General features: G+C 45.0%; 1 protein-coding gene across 3 annotated transcripts in view; it reads left to right on the plus strand.

The window, feature by feature from the left end:
• The window catches only part of LOC149366489 (KICSTOR complex protein SZT2-like), a 197,033-nt gene that overhangs the window by 129,391 nt on the left and 55,456 nt on the right, over nt 1–12,186 (plus strand). For all 3 annotated transcript variants that reach the window (XM_089551003.1, XM_089551010.1, XM_089550996.1), the window contains 7 exons: nt 1,382–1,723; nt 2,247–2,451; nt 4,064–4,202; nt 5,970–6,066; nt 7,546–7,672; nt 10,171–10,323; nt 11,608–11,707. In XM_089551003.1, coding sequence (XP_089407129.1) covers nt 1,382–1,723; nt 2,247–2,451; nt 4,064–4,202; nt 5,970–6,066; nt 7,546–7,672; nt 10,171–10,323; nt 11,608–11,707 — 1,163 coding nt within the window. The remainder of the gene's footprint in view (nt 1–1,381; nt 1,724–2,246; nt 2,452–4,063; nt 4,203–5,969; nt 6,067–7,545; nt 7,673–10,170; nt 10,324–11,607; nt 11,708–12,186) is intronic.

Consider the following 12,186-nt stretch of genomic DNA (forward strand, 5'->3'; position numbering starts at 1 on the left):
ATGCATGCTCACTCTTACACATTCCATGTTGCATGATTTATTTGTTTAGTACCTCGTCAGTCAAACCATGCGAGTGGCTGAAGTTATGCAAAAAAAAAAAAAGATATGTAGTTGTATTTTGCTCCAATAAAATTTGTAAGGCACAGGGAAAATTTATTACTGCGGATACCCTGCATAGTAAAAAAATGCCAGCGTATCAAAGCTAGTAGCACATCAGTTTTATGTTATGTATCTAGCACTTAATTCGTATTGATGGCTGCGGCCTTGATGTAATAAATGGCCACTTCTCCTTAGTTACAAATTTTCTATTGAATAACCCAACTATCGTCTCCTTTTAGTGCACAAAGTTGAAAAAACAAATGTATTGATGCATAGATGAATAATGCCTTCCCAATTGCTTCTTTCAAGAGGTTCTCACAGACACATCCTTAACTGGCATGAATTAATTGGGCGGAGAATTAAGGCTGCAAGCTGCCATGATGGCTCAAGGTTATGGTGCTCGGCTGCTGACCCAAAAGGCGTGGGTTCGATCCCGGCTACAGCAGTTGAATTTTGATGGAGGTGAAATTCTAGAGGCCCATGTTCTTTGAGATATCAGTGCACGTTAAAGAACCCCAGGCGGTCAAAATTTCCGGAGTCCGGAGTCTCTCATAGCCTGAGTCGCTTTGAAACGTTAAACCCCCGTAAACCAAACCAAACCAAACCAGAATTAAATTTAAGGTGCAGTGAAGAGGAATCTGAACTCCTCTTTTTGCCGCGGGAACTCAATCTACACGTTCCGAGCATACTTAGAAACCTCGACTTATTGCCCTGTGTGACCGATTTTCCTAATTAAATCGAATTAATGTCCGGCTCCCGCCTTTATTTTTGGAATTCTCCCCGTACGATGGGCGGAGTTGACCAACGCGTGGAGTGCCTTTCAGCCAGCTCCATGGAGGCTTTGCTTTCGCTTTATTTTGTTTTTTAGGTTTCCATGAATAAATAATTTCATTCGCACATAATACAGCCACAAAATAAGCCCGCAGAAATAAAAATACGCGCGGACTATTTGCTACTATGGATTACTACGTATTATTACTCCGCCGGTGGCAAAGCGGCAAGCCGCCATGGGACTGGGTGAAAGGCACTCCACGCGTTGGTCGACTCTGCCCACCGTACGGGGAGAATTTAAAAAAATAAAAAGGCGGGAGCTGGACGTTAATTCGATTTAATTAGGGAAATCTGCCACACAGGGCAATAAGTCGAAGTTTCTAAGAAAGCTCGGAACGTATAGATTGAGTTCCCGTGGCAAAAAGATGAGTTCAGATTCCTCTCCAGTGCACCTTTAAGGCTTCAGCACGCCATTCACTATTTACACATGCGGAACAAATATCGAATGCAGCTGTCCGACGAGGACGAGTCTGGTGATGGAGGGGTGCAGCAGACGTCTTTTCGCGCCTGGCGACGGCACACGGGCAAGGGCCGGACAAAGAGCACGGAACGCCGGCTGGAACGGGCATCGTCAGTGCCGCTGGACTCTCTGGTGACGTCGGAGGAACCGAAGCCAGAAGGTCGGATCCCCGGGGCGTCCTGCCCGATGGAGCTCCTCGACCTGAGGCGAAAGCTTCAGGAGGAAGCGGAGACTCTGAAAATGGAGAGTGGGGGCGCGGGGGATCCTGCTGCCAATGTTTCGACAGAGACGATCGTCCAGGAGCAGAAGGCAGCGGGGGAGTCCGAGAGTCAGGTGATTGTCAATAACTCGAAAATTGGAATGGAAGGCTTGTGGAAATGTTAATCTGCAGGACACATGACTTCTGGATTCCCAGGAGCGCTCCGAGTAAAGACTTGAAAAACAAATCTGCCAATAGCGAAAACAACCGAATGCTGACAGCTGTCGTACCCTTGAGCTGGTACCTTCGCTTGACTGTTCACAATCTCGTGTATGACAAATTTGGTACTAAAATTCGTTATAAATGGCTTCAGTTATATCGAAATACTTGATATATCTAACAAATTCTGACAAATCATGCTGTTCATTATGACCGGGTTTGGCTGTATAACTGTGCTGGTGATCTGGAACGTGGGAGCTAGGATTATCTGATACATTGGTGCTTTCATGACTAATCAGTCTGATATTCCCTGTATAGGACCCTTCCATATCAGCCAGGGCGAAAAATATTGTTATCCTTACCTGCTCCTGTGTTTGTGATCGGCTGTGGCCTGCTAAGTGAGCTAATGCTACTTTTTTTTGACGGTCCCCGTGACAGGAAGCACTGGAAGCGTCAACGGAACCCACGGAGGAGAGTGCGCCGGAGCAACCCGACGGAGCATTCCGAGACCGCACTGACAGCCTGGCCTCGTCCCTGGGCCACGGCATGTCTTTCCGGCCACCCCAGCATCTGCTGGAGTCCACACGCTCCACGCCCAATGCATTCAGCGAAGGTGGAGGCCAAATCAGCAACACTGAAGATGGTATGCGCCTCACGAGGCATGCCTTTTTTCTCTCAGTGGTGGCACAACTAGATGCTTAATCACTTGAAAGGAAATATAAAAAAAGCATAATTACAATGGTTGTTCACGAGCAGTATAGGCAAGCTGTTAAGACTTTGGTGCACTTCGGTTTCGTGACATGCAAACGGGCTGGCTGAAGGCTCCTTCTGTATCGAGGCAGGCATAGTATTGGTCTGCAAGTCTTGCATCCTATAGAAAGGTGCCTTTGCTGCTGTGAATCTCCACTTCTTGTTTGCTCAACATCCCAAAGAGGATTTTAGCCCCCATTTGTTCATGTCTTGACAGAAGGAAAGAAGCAGCTGCTAGTGCAGTGATCACACCAGCTGCTTGCTAGTAGGAATCATATTCTTAGCGGTAAGAAACAGACACAACACCAAGAGACAGAATGCTTGCTAGTGTGATCACTGTAGAATTAGTCCAGCGTTTTTCAAGCGTCTCTCGTCTCTTTCAAGTGTCTTTCAAGCGTCAAGCGTCTGTCTTTTTTTTTTTTTTCACTGAAACTCTCAGAAACTGTCTACTGAATTTGTTTTTGCTGAATTCTTTCTCCTCAGTGCACGCGTAATAAAGCTCTGTAGTGTTGGCCTGAATATGGACTGCCACAGTGCTCAACCTGGGAAAGATCATGGTACTAACTCGGGCTGATGTGAAATTAGTTTTCTTGAATGTAACTTGAGTTTCATGGAAATAGACCAAACTCTGCATGAATTTCTTTTACTTGAGTGCTTCTTGAGCTATGTGGAAATAGGCTCCAAGCTCTGCATTTTTGTCTTTCTTTTGCGGTGTTATACGTACCCTTGTCACACGGGCCATCTCAGTGACTATTGATTTAGTGATTGTCTAGATTATCGACGTCTATACAGATGCACGGTTGCCACACTGCCAGCTTGAGTGATCACCGAGTAGTGAGCATGTGTCCTGACAGATGGGGCCAGGAATACCAACTTTTTGGTAAAACGCGAAATGTAGCAATAAAACAATAAGTCACATATTGGAGTAAGATCTCTCTTTAATTCGTAGTTGCTTGGGAAAAGCTATTCAGATATCTTGCAGTTCAGCATATTTGTGCAATGAAGCATGCATATTATTTCAGGCGCATTCATTTTTTTCTGGTGAAGCTGTCACAGACCTGTGACCATCCACGCTGTGTTTGTGCGGTTCATATCTGCATCATTGCAACGTTTGTGGCGCACTTCTAAACGTAAGGACATGGCACCCAGTGAAAGCAGCATCGGCATGTTCGCATCTGATGGTCTGCGGAGATGTCATTTTGATTACTGCATAAAAGTTAGCTGATGAGCAAGTAAAGTAGTTTGAAACTTTATAATTAAAGGAAAGTTCTTTTATTTTGAGTTTTTTTATGTGTAATTTTTTAAAGGTTGTTCGCAAGGCCACTTGAGATTCTAAAGGCCATTTGTGAACCTGAATTGAGTCCATCGCCATTGAGTCCAACGGTAATTGAAAGCCATCGCATAGCGCTGTCCAGTGCCCATTGATTTCGATGACAGTCAACTCAACGTACATTGCAGCCTGCCTTGTGACACGGGTACTGTCTTTGTGTGGACAATTTTTGCAGGCTACGATGGTGACAGCAGCGAGTCGGACAGTGACCGTGACTGGATGAATGCGCTGGAGACTCAGCGCTCTCACCTGCCCCCCTTCTGGCTCATTCTCTGCCCATTCCTTGACCACGTCGACATCTTCTTCCACGTTAGGTAGGTTCTTGGTCCGACGGAGCGTGTTCCGTGCAAAACACTTTTTGATTTCACATTTCGCCCGCTAGTCTCGATTTTTTTTTTTACATGACTCGTTCATGCTTTCTTTAGGTAATTTCATCTAATCTCGTTTTATGTTCTCTGCCAGCTTATCTCCTTGAAGAGTCCCAGAAGCACAGTAAGTAATTGCAATTAGCAGATGGAGTGCGGTGCACTCTATGTCTCAGCCAAGTCGCACTGTCTTGCGCAGCACCCACAAGTGGAATGCAAAGTTAACTTTCTTTTCTTTTTGTTTACAGTGGAAAATACGCAGTGCTTTCCTATCAGTGAGATGTCAAAACATGCAGCGAATGCCTGTAGTTGTCCATTTGGCTTGATGCCGTCAGCGCAAAATCGGTGCAGTGTTGAACAGATTGTTAAAAAAATGCACCCAACTGTAAAGTGATACTTTATGCTATTCAGATGAACAAAATCAGTTCAGATCAACAAAGTCTTCTGGAATGGGCAGCACGAATTTTACGGATTCTTTTAAAAACAGCGCTTTTCCTTCACAAAGAGATTTTTGATGGCTCAGGCTTGCTCGAACTCGCCGGCTCTCCTTTTTCATTGACGAATCTTTTGTAAGAAGCCAGCACTGGCTTTAATGGGGCCTGGAAAACTGCGTCTGGTGTATCGCGTTACATTGCGGCTTTTATGTCAAAAGTCGCAATGTAATGCGATGTTGTGTATGCTAGTGCCAAAGATGCTGCTGCAGTCTGGATAATAAGAACAGAAAGTTGGGCTAGTTGGTGTGGATTCATACTTAGCAGTGCAAAAAATGAGGGCAAAAGTGAACGAGGAGACGCAACACAAGTGCGCTTGTGTTGTGTCTCCTCGTTCACTTTTGCTCTCGTTTAGTCTGGATGTCTGGTAGCTTTCACATCAAAGCGCTGCCCTGAAATTGTACAATCAGCCATAAGGGTTGTCACCAAAGTAAACACAGATTTTTAAGACATTGTAGTTGCCGCGGTGACTCAGTGGTTATGGTGCTCGGCTGCTGACCCGAAAGACGCGGGTTCGATTCCAGCCGTGGCGGTTGAATTTCTTTGGAGGAGAAATTCTAGAGGCCCATGTACTGTGCGATGTCAGTGGATGTTAAAGAACCCCAGGTGGTCGAAATCTCCGGAGCCCTTCACTACGGCGTCCCTCATAGCCTGAGTCGCTTTGGGACGTTAAACCCCATAAACCAAACCAAACCAAAAAAAAAATTACAAAAAAATGAGTGCATTTCATTTCACTGTCTGCAGTATTAGAGCTCTCAAAGAGTGATGATGATGTCTACAAAATGATAGGCTCCGCAGTGGCTGCCTGGCTGTCTGCTATCCCAGTGTTGCCATGCTATAGTGTTGCCAGGCTGCGGTGTTGCCAGATTGTGAACTAAAACCCACTGTGGCCAGACTGTTTATGCCCCTCTCCCTTTTACATTCTCCTCTGCCTGGAAGTGGAAAGTGATGATGTGTACTAGGCTCGGAGACTGGCGACTAAAAATGCACGGGGCATTATAGCAGTTTTGTTGTGAAAGTGGCCTGCGGTGGCAATGTGACTGTGTCCACTGCAGTGCAAAGGCCTCTCCCATATCTCTCCAATTAGCTCCTTTTTTTTTCTAGCTCATAAAAGCTTTGCTGTCTCTGAAACTGGCACCTTTGACTCTAGTAATTAATCAATTACATACGGTCATTGAGTCATGTGAGACTTGGTAGCTAGTATTGACTTTGCGCTCCTTTTCAGGGAGCAACCGGAGGAGAACTCGGAACTCCGGCAGGGATTGGTGGTGTTTGAGAGCATTGTGGGCCTGATTCAGGACACCTGCAAAATTGTCAACCAGGTGAGTTCCAGCACCCGGGAGAATGCGCATATTTTGTCCATTGGCGTGGACTCGTGTTGTCTACTCTTCAAAGCTAAAGTATACCTTTTATGGTGAGACATGAAGAGCACGTCAGCAACATCTTTTTTAGTAATTCCTGTAATTCCTAGTTTCTTGCAACGTTGCGTAGTGGTGGCATGAAGGAAACCGCAACACAGGATTAGGGCCTTGTGGTAGGACTAGAGGGACGTGCATCACGAGAGTCCGAGTGTTCTGCGTACTTCAGCGTGAAACCAGAGGGATGGACAAACAGTTATTCATCTAGTACTCCAGCAGCACAGTCATACAAAGGAACTGAGTGGCCATCCATCGTCAATATTGGGCCAATTACCCATGCTGCTTAAGTAGGTGGGATAATAAAGTGGAAGGAAGGATGTAGGAAGTTCTTTGGTGTTCCGGCTTTCGAGTGGGCTAGCATTTTTCTTGTCATGGCCTCCTTCTAAGAGGTAATGCTTAAGCCTAGCTGAAGATTTGTGCAATCTTGGCTAGTGATTTCGCCTTATTTCTGGGTGTCCATTTGGACAGCAATCTAAAGTTTCATAAACACATAACCAATATAAAGAAAAGAATATCATACGATTTGAGAATCCTTATTAAAGCCCGCTCATACTTTTCTAACAGTACATTAATATTCTTATATTATGCATTTATACGCCCACACATCAGTTACTGTATATAGTATGTTGGGGAACCACGTATGCTACTCATCTAAGATAATTGCAGATAATTCAAAATCAAGCCGTTCGTATACTTCCCCACAGTCCTTATCACACTGATGCAGCCTTTATTCTTCAGGAACATAATGTCCTCTCCGTATCACAGCTTATTAGATATTCTCTTGGCACTCTCTTGTACAAACTTGTCAGCAGTCTAATCTCTCTTCCTCTCATACCACAGTGTTGTCTTCTAAACGCCAACATAACTCGGTTCGCACTCAGTAACAATATTGTCCTACCTAAAGTACGCACCAGTTACAGGAAACAGGCAATTCATTTCTCACCAGTTGCTTTCTGGAACACTCTACCGATAGAACTAAAAAATGCTCATTCAATTTTCAGCTTTAAAGCACACTTTAAACGATCAGTTCTTAGCAAAGAGCCCGAATTGTGATTAATTTCTTTCCATTTCTTCCTACATGCATTTTTCACTGCCTCCTGATCTTCATTATAATTCAGTATGATATTAGCTTGTAAATGTTTCGGTGGTCCTTTTTAATAGCTTTTATTTCTCTCCCTTGTGTCTGCTTTAATTGTATCCCATACGTGTATATTCAGTTTTGTATATTCATCTGATCTGTCATATGCTGTTAAATGTTTTACTAGATGTATTTAATTAGGAGGCCCCATTACAGTCTCTGATCGGGACCTCCTTCTGCATGATATGCTGCACTATCAAAATGTATCAGAAAATAAAGACTGATTCTGATTCTGATTTGTGCAGATCCTGCTACTTCAGCACCTGAACAACACACGCATGTGCAATCGACTGCTGGTGCCTGAGGCATCTGAAGACATCTGGAACAGAGACTCTGAGATGGAGCCTGCCAACACGACGGCATCAGCGTATGGTGCGTACTGCCTGTTGTAGCTTCAAGGTGCACCTGAATGATCCATTGTGAAGGGCAAGCTGTCAGGTACCTAGTGGCCCTACTCATTAACGCAGTTAAATTAAAAATGCTTCTTTTTACTTAGTTGATGAATTACAGTCGACGACTGAAAATTCGGACCCCTGGTTCTTCAGAAATGCTTGATTTTTTGAAGTTTACGTGGCACCACAACATATAAAGCCAATGTATAAGAACGCCTGAAATTTTTGGCGCATCGCAACTGACTGCTTGATTTTTCAGACCCCATTCACACTCGCCACCAATACCCAAGTCACCATGTAATGTGTACAGTGGAGCGTTGTTCATTCGTAGTGCAAGGGAGATCGAAAACTGGATCAAACGAAACGAAATTCAAGCTAGAAGGGAGCCTCTTGTATGGCGGGGTTGATAGTCTCCGTGAGTCAGCAAAGTGTGCTCGTGTAGTTTCGAATTCGTGTCGTTCTTGGACGTCGTCCGCCGGCTTTGGCCGTTTGTGTGTTCTGATCATTTCGCCGTCTTCTCCTCATTCCGGGCTCTTCGCATCGCGGGCGTAGTGCAGTTCCCACAGCGGCAGGTTCGCTCTCGTGTCTGGACTTTGTCCCAACCCGTGCGTTCACCAGCGACATGCCAAAGGCAGTACAGCCGACGTACGCCAAGCGTGTGAAAGCGGTTGCTCTCCGTCGTCTGTGTGCATGACGCACCGAGTGATTTAGTCATGAGAAGCTTCACAATGTGAACATAACTAATGACCCCTTCCTCTGGCATATTGGCAATAAGTTAAAGTGATTTCTTCAGTTAAATTTGATTTTTGGGATGTTTTGCAGTCCCTAAAGAATCTGAAAAATCAGTAGTTTACTGTAGTTGCCACACAAGCTTCAAAGGTGGGTGGCATTTGGCAGCGGGCTTTGGCTAATAGTAGAAAGTTTTGTAACAGCTTGTGCCGTTTTCATGAAAATAAATACCTTGTCTATTGCCATGGTAAGACAACAGCAGTTCCACATTGGAATCCACTCGTGTGATCTGTTGATGAGGGTGTAAAACTTAGCCTGCCGAAAAAAAAAATGGGAAGTTGGAAATGGCATGCGTTTTGCTTTCCTAGCGTTGACGTGATGCCTTGGTCATTAAGATGCCCAATTATGGGCTTTTGTTAGACGTAGAACTTGGTGGCCCCGTGATATCTTTTTTCTTATCAGCCGCCGCGGTGGCTCAGTGGTTATGGTGCTCGGCTGCTGACCGAAAGACGCGGGTTCAATCCCAGCCGCGGCAGTTGAATTTCTTTGGGGGAGAAATTCTAGAGACTCGTGTACTGTGCGATGTCAGTGCACGCTAAAGAACCCCAGGTGGTCGAAATTTCCGGAGCCCTCCACTACGGCGTCCCTCATAGCCTAAGTCGCTTTGGTACGTTAAACCCCATAAACCAACCAACCAACCTTTTTTCTTAACAGGTGGGCTAATCTTTCGCGAATTCTGCGGAGTTATGCCATGCTGATTGCTTTTTAAGGTGTCCCTGCTGACCTGTGTGATAGAGCACTCACATTTTTGCATTTTGGGATGGCAGCTTGCTCAGTTCTCATGAACTTTTTTTTTTGAAGCAAGCACATAAATTTTCTACGGCAATTAAAGCAGCACTGAAGAGAACTCCATCCATTGATTGTTCTCAGTAAAAATTGATTTTCTGACTATTTTTGGCTATGTTCCTGTTACGTTTAAGCCGCAGAAGGAGCGTTCACGGTTGAGAAAATTGAATTTTAAGTATCTTCTCGCTAGTCTGTTAAAACTTCTAACATCCTTACGGAAAAAGATAGGTTGCCATCGTTTTGATGTGAAAGGTGGTTTTGCATAGCGTCGGGGATCCGCAACAAAAAATTCGCGAACAAAAATCTTTCCATCTCCACGGCCTGTCGGTAGAAGAAAAAAAGATTGTGAGTTGTGGGGTTTAACGCTCTGAAGTGACACATGAGCTAAGAGGGACACCATAGTGGAGAGCTGTAGATTAATCTCAACTACGGGGGGATCTTTAATGTACTATCTTTAACCTATCAGTAGAAGATGATGCTGAAGAAAGTTCACTTAATAAAACATGTTGCTGGTCTAGTTGGTGATGCGTTTTCTTTTTTAAAATTTAAACAGCGCTACATTTATAGACAAATATACAGATAGACGCACCGTCCTGTCACGTCTATCTGTGTATTCATCTATAAATGTAGTGCTGTTTAAATTTCAAGAAAAGAAAATGCGAAAGAGTATTGGTCCAGCTCAACTGCTGGAAGTCTTGCTGTTTTTATTTCTTTCAACTAGACATTGGTGACCTCAGACACAAATTGAGTGCCTTAGCAGGGCTGGCTTCAGTTGATAAAATATTTGCTTTTTTAAACCTGTGGGTTGAGGCCTGTTAGCATTCAGCATGTAGACCCCTGTACTTGACAAAGCCTCCGCCCTTGCTTGACCTTGCTTCACTCTCTCTCCCCCTCTCCCAAAAGACAACGATGGCTCTGGGGACGGCCACAGTGACTACCTGGAGGCGACGCTCAAGTTCAAGCCGGGCGCCTTCGATTGCAGCATAGTCTGGTCCACACACTTCACCCTCCATCCACGGCTCAACACGGGGCCTGGCCGCGGTGGGGTCTCTCGTGGTACGCCTCCCTTTGCCTCCGCTCATCTGTTGTATGTTCAGCGCATGTGTCTGTCTCGTCTTCTTCCGTCCCATCCGTCAGCGCTGTTTTTGCTGTACCATTCAGCTCCCTTTCCTTGTTGGCTTCTGTTTTTCTGTGCATTTTGTTTTTAACTTTTTTTTCTTCTCACTTATCACTTTTTGTGGGTAGCAATTTGCCACCGCGGTGGCTCAGTGGTTATGGTGCTCGGCTGCTGACCCGAAAGACACGGGTTCGATCTCGGCCGCGGCGGTGGAATTTCTTTGGAGGAGAAATTCCAGAGGCCCGCGTACTGTGCGATGTCAGTGCACGTTAAAGAACCCCAGGTGGTCGAAATTTCCGGAGCCCTCCACTGCGGCGTCTCTCGTAGCCTTAGTAGCTTTGGGACGTTAAACCCCATAAACTAAACCAAACCAAACCAAATTTCAATCGCAGAGTTCATGTCTGGGGAGAGGAGAGCAGGGGAAGAGGATGGAAAAGAAAGGGAGAGAGTAGTGAAGCATGCCACCAGGCTTGGAGAAATGCATGCAGGGAAGTGGTGTTAACATGACAACGTGGCGTAGGTGCATGTGGTGAATTTTTTTTTGGCCTGCTTACACTGATTTCGGTGGCGTCAAGAGACGGAGAGAGAGCAAAGTGAGTCGGGGAGCAAACTCAGGTTAATGACATTGTAGCGGAAATCTGGTAGACGAAATGGGCTTAGGCAGGGCATGCATTGTGAAGGCCACCATCACTGATCATTAATTGTTCAAGAATGTTATAGCTAACATTGTTTAACTAGGATGCATCTTATACTCTGTTATCGTTTTTTTTTTTTCTCTCTTTCCTGAATGCCTTAGCTAATAATGTATGTGTAGGAGTGATGTTTGTACCTTGTCTGTTTCATTAACTCCTGTTTGTTGATTTCATTTTTTTTTGTAACCACTCCCCTCTGTAATGCCGTAATGGGCCTGAAGGTATAATAAATAAATAAATGGTCATTAAGGGCAGCGGAATGACATCCATGTGAAGGAAAGCATGGCAGGCAGGATGTAAAAAAAAAAATTCGGGTGGGCGGATGAGATTGGGGAAGTTTATGGGGTTATGGGTGAGGCCTTTGTCCTGAGTAAACTTAGTTCGGCTGATGGTGAATGTGACATTTCATATAACTGTATCGAGATCAAGAGGAGCTGCTCTCTTATATGAAATACCATGTTCCCAGTATTTTTTCTTTATAAATGTGTTGATACGTTAGTGACTGTCGCACTTGTTTCCCTATTCTGCCAGGCCTTCAAGCCCTGAGAGCAGTGCTGACTGGTTTCTCGGTGAACAATCGTCGGAACATGTTTGTCTACCAGGAGAACTCCGGTTCCGTCTTCTACCTGCGGTGAGAAGGGCTGCTTCTTAGTCCCGCTTTACATGTGTTGAAGTATGGCAACACTGATCACCAGGCTTCACGTTTGTGTAGTTGCCTGCCAAAATAAAAAAAATGACGGATGATTTAACGGGGTAGGCCAAACGAAAATTAGGTGCGCCCGCACTTCAGTTTTCACTTTGGTTTTGGTTTTGGTCCAAGGCTTAGTTTAAGAGGATAATGCGACTGCAGTGTGTTCTGGGTCCATCGTGCACGGATGGACGCTGATGTAGCCAACGTCATCCAAAGCACAGCTCAAGAGACTGGCAGTTAAGCACACGGGATGTTTGACTGCGATAGTTATGTAGCGGTTTAATGCAGTGGCCAGCAAAGCTGATCTGTTCATACTGCCATGGGTTTGAAATGCACTCACAGCTGTAGAGTGTTTTGCCATAAAGTGTTTTGCATAGTTATAAGCCTGCTGGCAGGTTGCACCTTGCCCATCATGGCAG

Source organism: Amblyomma mixtum, chromosome 1 (genome assembly GCF_055824585.1).
Source record: "Amblyomma mixtum isolate Tamu chromosome 1, ASM5582458v1, whole genome shotgun sequence".
NCBI lineage: Eukaryota > Metazoa > Arthropoda > Arachnida > Ixodida > Ixodidae > Amblyomma > Amblyomma mixtum.